At 56.6% G+C, this 9,118-nt stretch overlaps 2 protein-coding genes across 2 annotated transcripts in view; one reads left to right on the top strand and one right to left on the bottom strand.

Moving 5' to 3' along the window:
- VOLCADRAFT_95570 (uncharacterized protein) overlaps positions 1-2,313 on the bottom strand; it is a gene marked incomplete at both ends in the record, with an annotated part of 7,497 nt that extends 5,184 nt beyond the window's left edge. Inside the window, 4 exons of the mRNA XM_002954672.1 lie at positions 21-115; positions 419-547; positions 802-1,900; positions 2,206-2,313. Of these exons, the coding sequence (XP_002954718.1) occupies positions 21-115; positions 419-547; positions 802-1,900; positions 2,206-2,313 (1,431 nt within the window). The remainder of the gene's footprint in view (positions 1-20; positions 116-418; positions 548-801; positions 1,901-2,205) is intronic.
- A 1,278-nt stretch (positions 2,314-3,591) lies between these two features.
- On the top strand, positions 3,592-8,901 carry VOLCADRAFT_106507 (uncharacterized protein). Its single transcript, XM_002954724.1, has 7 exons — positions 3,592-3,870; positions 3,941-3,995; positions 4,866-5,576; positions 5,923-6,155; positions 7,040-7,116; positions 7,961-8,047; positions 8,678-8,901. The coding sequence occupies exons 1-7, from the start codon at positions 3,757-3,759 to the stop codon at positions 8,739-8,741; spliced, it is 1,341 nt and encodes a 446-aa protein (XP_002954770.1). The 5' UTR covers positions 3,592-3,756; the 3' UTR covers positions 8,742-8,901.
- The last annotated feature ends 217 nt before the right edge of the window (positions 8,902-9,118 follow it).

Here is a 9,118-nt window from a genome sequence, read left to right as displayed (position 1 = left end):
ACCCGGGGGCCACCCCCCACCTGGAGAAACGCCTCCGCGGCCCCATCCGCGACCGCCAGACCAACCACCATCTGGGCGCCGCCCTGGAGGGCCCCCAGGAACGCCCGCTGGATGCCTGTGTACGTACGGCATAGCGGCGCCGGCACGTCCCGTCGCGGCGGCGGGCCGCCGCCATCGCAGGGCCAGACAGGCGTGTATGGCACACGAATCTGCGCGTGAGTCCTTAAACAGAACGGGGCTGTGTGTACATGTGTGTCGATTTCCACGTCACAAGACTACAGCACATCCACAAGCTGGTTAGCGACCCACCGGCTGACATCCCCCGGCTGCCCCACACGGCCTCTCAGACGACTCTGTGTCTCTCTTTCTCCCACTCCCTCGCCCACCCCTCCCCCGGCCCCCACCCCCCCAGCCGCACCCGCGTCCATCCCCAGCTGCTGCGCCCTGAACACCATCATCTGGTACGACGGGTCGGTCCACTCGAACCTCGCGGCCGTGTGATCCGCCAGGGCGCCCCAGCTGGTCCGGTAGGGGCTGGAGCCGCCATCTAGAGGTTTGGCGGGGGACGGAGAGGGTGAGGATGAGGGTGAGGATGGGGCCGGGGCGGGGGCTAAGCTGGTGCAGGTGCAGTGGAAAAAATGCACAGGAAAAGAGAAGAGGGAACCGGAGCCACCTACCCTACCCTACCCTACCCTACTGGCGTCCCACTCACCTCACTCAGCTTTGACTGACAAGGGGGCCAAAAACACTAACGAAGCTGCGGACAAAGTACACAGCCCCAGCCCACGTCCAATGTCGTACCGGGTACGACCGTGATCACTCTTACAGTCGCGGCCTCCCGCCATTCGTAGTCCTGAGGCTGTGGAGGCTGCCCGGTGGCGCCGGTGTCCCCGCCCGTGGAGGTGGGAGGCTCGCCGCCAGTGCCCTCCCCTTTTGCGACCGCCAAGGTACTGCTGCTGCTGCTGCTGCGGCGGCGGCTACTGCTGTCGCGGTGCGGTGCGGCTCCCGTTCCTGCAGCGGTAGTTCCGTACCACCACCACCACCACCATCTTCGAAGCAGCATGCTCCCGCCACGGCTGCTGCTGCTGCTGCTGCCTCCTGGGCTTAGAATGCTGCTGCCGCGATGGACGTTGTGGGCTCGGTCCTGAGGTGCAAAGCTGGCCGTAACAACATGCCGGCTTGATGATCGTTGGGACAGGCGGGCGGCGATTACGGGTGCGGGGCCCGCCATGCCGCCAAGCAGCCGAGCCCATCCGGCCATGTACGGCAGAGCGCTGGTGGCGCTCCAGCTTGTGACGGCGCCGGAGGCGGAAGCGGCGCCGAAGCCGCCGCCAGCGGCGGCGGCGGACCTCCCTGCAGCAGTCTCGCCGCCGGCGGCACCGCGGCCGGTCCGTCGCGGCGCCAAGAGCAAGCCTGACGCCGCCGCTGCCGCCGCCAGCAGGATTGCGACGGCCGCTATTGCTGTTGTACGACGAAGATCCCAGCGGTTGGTAGCGTGGCGGTAGGGCTGTCTAGAGCTCTCGTTGGTTGGTTGATGTGCAGCAGCAGGGAAAGGGCTGTGTGCCACGACGCCGAGCTCTGTTACCGTTGCCGCCACGGCCGCTGGACGCGGCGGGGGTGCCGCTACTGCCACAGTCCGCTGGAGGCCGTGCTTCATTCGGCGCCGCACCGTCGCCACAACGCGGCTGGTCAGGGCGGCTGCGGGGCCCTTGGTGCTTCGGCGGATTTCGGCGGCAGGGGGTTTCGTATCCCAAGCTCCGTCCTTACCGGCGCCATATTGCGGCTGTTGCCGCCGCTGCTGCCTGGTCAGCTCTTTCGGATCCACGCTGGATACGGAGCCGAGCCCCTCGCCAAGCCCATGAACGTTGTCATCTGTGTCGCTGACGTCGCTTAAGGATACCTGGGATAGCGGGGGAAAAAAGGACACTTTTGCGCGAGTTGCCGCGCGGGATGTCAGCAACGGCGGACTAGCCGTCCCAGTCAGCCAACCCCTATTGTGACGAGGACATCATTTGAAATATATGGTCCTGTTAATTTGGATGTAGCCATGCGAGCAACCACTAAGGAAGCAAGTGTGCAAGCCGTCGGGCAATTGCTGACCTCGTGCGACGCGAGAAGACCAAGGCCGTTGATAGATTTGGCCTTTCGCGGGTATTGCTCAGCTTTGGAAGCGGAACTGCTTTTGTTGCTGCAAACGGCACGCACTTGCGCAGCTGCAGAGCGCTTGCGCGCTCCGAGAGGGCTGCCGACAGTGTTGCACTCCGTAAGACTAGATGACCTGAGGCTTGCAGTCGTGGCATTTACAAATTTCATTCCTTTAGGTGCACCATCGCAGTTGGCTGGCTTGCCGACGAGGCCTTTCCGACTTGTGAGGAGCATTGTTCCTTTTCCAACTAAAGTTAAAGCACCTCACCATACATATTCATATCACGAAGAGATTATGGAAAAAACTTCAGACTGGAAGGTTCCTATTTCACCTGCAAGGGGGTTAAAAGAGAGGTTTAGAAAAGACGATGGACCAATTCAAAGGACGGACGGTGTCCCGTGAAGTAAAGGGGCACCATTCCTAAGCTTCCATCTTGATAATTTATAAAAGCACGCAATCCTTAGCCCTAGCCTCCTCGATAAGGGAATTTGGCGTTGCGTACACGCAGCAAATCCAATCAAAACGGCAAACGAACGAGTAACTTGGGGCAATTGATTGCCCGAAGTGCGTCCCAAGAGTTATCGTTGCCTGGATGACATGTTCATCCATCATTTGCTATGATGAAAATTTGCCCAAGGCTAAGACCCATGGGTCGCTATGCTCGCCGTCCTTCGACACAAGCTTCACCATTGCGACGGCTTCGTATCGTTTGTCAACCTGCCAGAGCACGCAGCCGTCTGATCTGGGAGCAGTTAATAACTTATCGCGTCAAACAAATGAGTGACGAACGAACAAACTGTAGTTTATGCGGACCACATCGAAACTTAATTGACCCGGTCCTGCGACACAAATCTAGCCTTACAAAGCCACTGGGCCAAGATGAGCTGACACCCGGCAGCTGGGGACCCTTTCACAGATTAAACTTTGTATCATGTTGTACTCGGCTGTTATACTCGGTATGGAGTTCGTGTGCGAGGAGCGGGTCAGGCAAGACCTCTCTCGGCGAAGCTGCGGGGCGTTGCCTTTGCGCGCAGAAAACTGGACAGCATGTGAATCACATGTGTTTTCCTATCTCATTAGTGAACATCTTGTAGTAGATTTCCCAACCTACCATTCTACGTTGCGGTTTGGAGCCTGGTACGTGTTTGGGGAGGTACGGGTCATACCATCGCGAACGGGAACCGCGGGTCGTGAAAGATCTGTTGCGCGGACATCATAATTCTGGCGTTGAATTTGGCGTTCGTTATTTAGAAGCGTTTGGTGCAATTGGTAAGGGTATTCCTGCAATATTTGCCGTTGAAATTGTGGTGTTGAACGCGAAGCTACATGTAACTGAACCTGTGGGGTTATCGTATTGAAGCTTTTATCGTATCTATTCTGAATATGCCTAATTGTCATTCTCAAGCCAGAGCTCGCCTCAGTCCGTTTTCGTTAATGGCGGGCGGGAAGCTATCGTGCTCCTTACGTCCCGATTACCTTGTCGGACCTGCCACGAGGACTTACTAGATGGCCTTGGTGGTCTTTCATCCTAACTGTACTTACCTTCTATCATAAGTCTAACTGCTTCCTTGGTGCCAACCCTGTCTCATCAGTCCTCCAGGCCCCCAAATATGTATCGTCGAAGAGCTTCTCCTTTTTGGGCAGTGTGCTTATTTCTATCATGTTCTATAAGGGCATTCTGCGCTACCGACGGGACGGCTTGGGCTGATTTGTCACTGGAACAGGTCTGTATACCTGAGCCAGATATCAGATTGCGCAGCCTCACATGTTAACTTGAGTTTTTGACCTGGGCAGGGCTACCGAATGAATGGAATGCTGGCTCGTGAACGCCGCATGCAGGATGATACAGGTACGCCGCGTCGGCGTAACAGCGCTCAACTCTTTCCTGTGTCCTCTGATTATCACCAATGGCTTTTGCACAATATTCTCTTATAAGGCAGCCACGGCTTCAGATAACTTTTCGCCTCACCCCCTCGCTTTCAAAGTAGTCGAGCGCAAGTTGCTTTTTGAAACTAGTGGCATTTCAAGCGCATAATGGCAACAGCATGGCATAAGCATGGCTTAGAGCACCTGCCTCATAACAAACCCTCTTGGGTGCAGGTGGGCATGCTTAACTTTAACCCTGCTTGAAGCTGGAACAATGCGCGAATGCACTTTCAAAATGCCTATACGCATAAGGTATTTACGGTCCTTTGTGTAAGCCCTGCCGTCGCAATTTGGTAATGCTACCGTACGTCTCTTTTGTACCGGCGGGGCCCCAAATGCGGGTTTGCTCCGCTCTGCGTCTGGGCTGCTTATGACCGCGTCCCACCCCGCTACATCCAGTCCATTCCGTTAGCACCGACAGAGGCTCTGTCTTCCGCGTCTGCTCAAGCTCTCCGGGTTGTCCGAACCCCTTCCGTCTTCCTTACTTACCCGCCCTCGTGCTCCACCAGAAGGGCAGGAAACCCACCTGCCTGCTCTAAGCCGAACCCGTCACGCCGTGGCCCGATCCGGGACCCTCTTAACCTTCTTGTACGTGTGTGTGCGTGTGTGTGTATAGGTGTGTGTAGGCCGTTTCCAGCTCACGGTTGCTTACCACCATATCTCTGTAGGGGCCACACATCATACCGCGTCACAGCACACTCCACCTTAATCCGCATTGTCGTCATCTGCCGTACCTCGTACATTCCCGACCTGCCCAGCACCCTCCCCGCCTGGCACCCCCTCTTCCCCCCAGTGACCATGGGCGATATCGCGACCGTGAGGGGCTTGCCCACGCGCTTCACAATTCGCCCCATGATAGACAACTCGCTCTGCGTCAACCGCGTCCAAATGACTAGTACTGCTGTCGTGCGCGCTAGGTTCCGGAGCGGCCTTCCGCAATCGGACCAAGCGCAACTTGAAGATTACGGCATTAACCGTCTCGTACTGATGAACTGTTCCGGCGCCCGCACGGAGACCTTCGTCGCGGAAGCCGCCCTGGGTCGCTCGTACCATAATAGCGACACCAACTACCGCATTGGCTTTTTGAAAAACCCATCCGATTTGAGCCAATGCGCGTACGGCGTGAACAGCACGTACACTGATGGCCATCCAGTGTTTGGCGTTACGGGCACGCTGTATTACGAGGAGCACGCCAACAAAACCAATGCCAGCAGCCAGTACGACGAAAATGACAATGAGATGGACTGGTACGACGATTACAACTTCAACTATGCGTCGTACGTGCGGTATGGATACGACCCAGCTACATTGGTGTCAAACAGCACCTTCAAGTCCCCGAATCCGCTGCCCGTTACCATGCTAGATGCATCGGGTTGGGGCCCCTTCCCCTCCTCCTGGGGCCCCTGCATGAAGAACCCCACAATAGACTCAGCCACGCCAACCGACACAACCGCCTCTGAGTTACAGCTGCGGTATCAGACTTTCATCTTCTTGGACGTGCGAGGTAGGCGATGTGATATGGGGGGGCCCGCGTGAGGCGAGAGGGTATTGGGGGGTTGAAGGACCTCCAGGCGCGGGAGATGGAAAGGTTGGGTTGTACTGGTGTGGGTATGGGAATCAAGGGGCACCGGGAGGGGGTGCCCATGACGTGGAGCCGGCGAGATGGTCGGTGAATGCGGGCGGGTGAATGCAGGCATGTTCAGGTCATTCGCATGTCTGTCAGTCTGTTTGATCTCTCCCATCCCTCCCATCTGGGAAACCTCCCATTTGCACGCGACAGGACACGACACAACACGCGCACGTAAAAACATACCGTCAAGGCTTCTCCCCTCCCAACCCTTTTCCCCCAGATACGGCCTCCATATCCCACCTGCCGGCGGCCGTACGGCGGAACGGCTACGCACTCGCCACTCTTGGTCCGGACCGGCCCCAGCCAGACGTTTCCCCGCTGGCGGGAGAGGTGGACGCCGGCGCGCTGTCGGCAGATCTCGGTGGTGGTGACAAGCCGTACGGCACCGGCTACAGCTCCCTGGTTAGCAATGAGCTTTGCATGACTACTAGCGTAGTGAAGGAAGGAGCTGAGGTGTGTGCGGGGTTTGCGGGTGGGGTGGGGTGGGGTGGGGCGGAGTTCGCGCGCCTGGGGGGGCGGATAAAACAGGATGGAGGAACCCTGACCGCGACGGGATAAGTAACGATTTGGGGTACTGTTCTGTGGTGGGGTGCGGCGAAGCGTTTTTTTTTGTTCTCGAGTCGCTGAGGGCAGGAAAGCGAAGGGAAGGGAAGGGAAGATAAAACTAGGGAGGAGGGCAATCCGGGTCTTTATTATTCTGCCGATTATCCCTTCTGGATCGCACAGGCTATTGCATGGATTGCCGGATATAGGTTTTTATCGCTTTTATCGTTTAGAATCGTCGTACTACCAACTACCCTTGAAGTTGGGTCATGTATGTGTTCATGTGCTGGCCTGTGGGTCGACGGTTTTCTTTCTCCCCTCAACCTCCTCCTCTCACTCTCTACACATCACCACCACGTCTCCGTTACCTTCATTTTTCCATCGTAATTGCCTGACGAGAGCGACAACCTTAGCGACCTCCAGCTGGCGGTTTGTGTGTGGGGGGGGGTTGTGTGTGTGGGGGGTGGATACACCCACAGCCACGACCCCCAAGGCATATCCTCCTCCCGTCTGGGACTAGCCGGTGGTTTGTACCTTCCCCAGGAAGGGTTTCATGCACTGCGGAAGTAAGCCATGAAAAAGACTTAAACTGGCCCCAAACCAAACCTAAGGGGGAAGCATGTACAGGAAATGCACTGGATGGAATCCCCCCAAGCTCTGACGGAGGGGTTGCGCGCTATTAACCCATAAGCCTATCCCCGGTGGTAATTTTAGGGTAAATTGGCGGTCAACTGATCATTCTTATTAACTGATCATTCCTATGTTGTTTCCTTTTCCTTTTCCAAAATTTGCAGGTGCGACTGGCCCGCTGCAATCCCGTGGCGCCCACCCTGGAGCAGGCCTTCCAGATTGTGGGCGTCCTGAGAGCCAGGTCGGCTCAGACCAATAGCGCACGAAGGGTTTAGGGAAAAAGAAACAAACTCGGACTGGGTGAGAGAGAGAGAGAGAGAGATGAGCTGTATGGTGAGGAAGGCGGGAGGGTGGATGGTGTGGTAAACGGAGGCCGGCAATGGAAGGGTGGCAAAGGCGTCGGGTGGCGAGGCAGAAAGCACAGCGATACACACACTTGCAAGCCCCCGGGAGAAAGGGGCTGAAACCGGGCGAGCAAGTAGAAACGGTTCGCTGAGTTAGGGGGGTTTAGAGCCTCCTACCTAGGAACAGTAGTTTTGGTTATCAGTTTTGCCATAACCATAGGCTTTGTGCGGGAAGAAGGATGCATTCATGACGTGGAAAGTAGCCACAGCGCGTGGTGGGGTCGAAGGGCATCGTGGGGTGGAGTGTCGAAAACCAGTGGACGTTCCGCCTCGAGAGCGAGAGGAAGGCTGGGTCGCTGGTTCCGAGCTGTCCCCTTGAAAAGTCGGGAGTGTTTAGTTAGGGCGGTGGCTGTGGTGACGGCAGTGTCTGTGTGTGGTTGCTGAGCTGCACTGCCTTTGAGCCCCTGATGGCAAAAGGTGACCCACCCACCAGCCAAGGTGACCCACCCACCAGCGACATGATACGCGTATCATCCTCAATTCTAGTCCGAGGTCAAAGGCACCCTGCGTGTGGGCTCTGTGTGGGATGGCTCAGCCGGCGTCTGTATTCATTTCTTGTATTTAGAGGAACCTGGGGAAGCTCTTGCGGTGGTGTGCTGGCCCGTGCTCTTACGTAAGTGGGCGGCCTCCAGGAGTTTGTCTGTATGTACGTGTCTCTGTCGCAAGTTTCCATTCCTGCAGGGTTGCGTCAATGCAGTTAGGCGAGCGCTGTAGTAGCCTGCGCAGTAGCGGTCAGTACGGGGGTCGGCACATGTCACAGGGCGGCAGGTGGGCGGCAAGGTTTCGGCTGGCGGCATGTAGCAGTGGGTATTACAGTGAGTCCTAGCATGTGTTGTTATAAGTTTGCTGTCGCGGTTGGCGGGCATTGGCTCCCCGGTGTGTGGTAGGGATTGAATGGATGGGGTGTTGTAGTTTTTTTTCCAGTTTGTTAGTTGTCTGTTAGTACGGTAGCGGAAGATGCCGGAGCGGAATATGCATTCGGGCAGGGCCTGGGTCGTGGGTGCAAGAGCGTGGACTATTTAGCCGGTTACGTTCCTGCATAAAGGTCATGTCCGTGTGCTCCTCTCCAAATCAGGCAACTTCTGGGTGTGCGTGTAGGTACGTATGTATGTGTGTATGTTGGCGAGCTGTGCAGCAGCAGCATATGAGTCACGGCGGCAAGCGCAGCAATTGTTTTTCCTGTAGCTATCTTCGCTTAGTTCTTCATCATTCTTCATTTCAGTGATTCAGTGTTAAGAATGATATGTCCGTAGATGGGTGGTGTCGAGGGATATATGTCTGTTCGGGTTGTGTCCAGTACGGCACAGTACGGTGCAACCCCACGAAGGTCGTAAAGCAGCATCGCCCTGGGTTTGCGGACCACAAGGCCCTCCTCGCGCGCTGGCCTTACGGCGTCAGAACCTTTGCCAATACCGGTATTGGTAGCATGCAAGAGTTGTTGAACGAGCTGAGCACTATGTGAACGACGACGGGAGTTGTCCCGAGGCGCGGCCAAGGAAGCCACACGACGCGGCCGGGTTACATATGATTTATTCATTGACTTAGGGTAATGTAATGCCGTACTACGTGTCGTATTCGCTGCACATGGTCACGCTGCTACCGTGCTGTTATCGTACTGCGAGCGGAGGATGCCTAACCTTCCCTCCCCCCCTGCCTTCGGAAATTCATTGGCATCACAGCGTTGCTGATACCCATAGACGACATCCTAGAGCTTGCTAGGAACGAACGACCGGTTGGATGAACACGTGGCCCACGCAGTCAGGGTTTTTCTCTATACCTGACTGATTACGCCACAGGTATGGCTGCGAAAGCCAGGAAGCAAGATTTCAGCTGTTGAAC

Source organism: Volvox carteri (assembly GCF_000143455.1).
Source record: "Volvox carteri f. nagariensis unplaced genomic scaffold VOLCAscaffold_45, whole genome shotgun sequence".
NCBI classification, from domain to species: domain Eukaryota; kingdom Viridiplantae; phylum Chlorophyta; class Chlorophyceae; order Chlamydomonadales; family Volvocaceae; genus Volvox; species Volvox carteri.
The sequence above is the reverse complement of the archived record's forward strand: the minus strand, read 5'-3'. Positions and strand labels throughout refer to the sequence as shown.

Bases quoted from the DNA above. Each gene is read 5' to 3' on its own strand.
- VOLCADRAFT_106507 (XM_002954724.1), top strand. From the start codon at position 3,757: ATGTATCGTCGAAGAGCTTCTCCTTTTTGGGCAGTGTGCTTATTTCTA. The intron at 3,871-3,940 runs GTCTGTATACCT...TGACCTGGGCAG, and splicing joins CTGATTTGTCACTGGAACAG to GGCTACCGAATGAATGGAAT. The intron at 3,996-4,865 runs GTACGCCGCGTC...TCTTCCCCCCAG, and splicing joins CCGCATGCAGGATGATACAG to TGACCATGGGCGATATCGCG.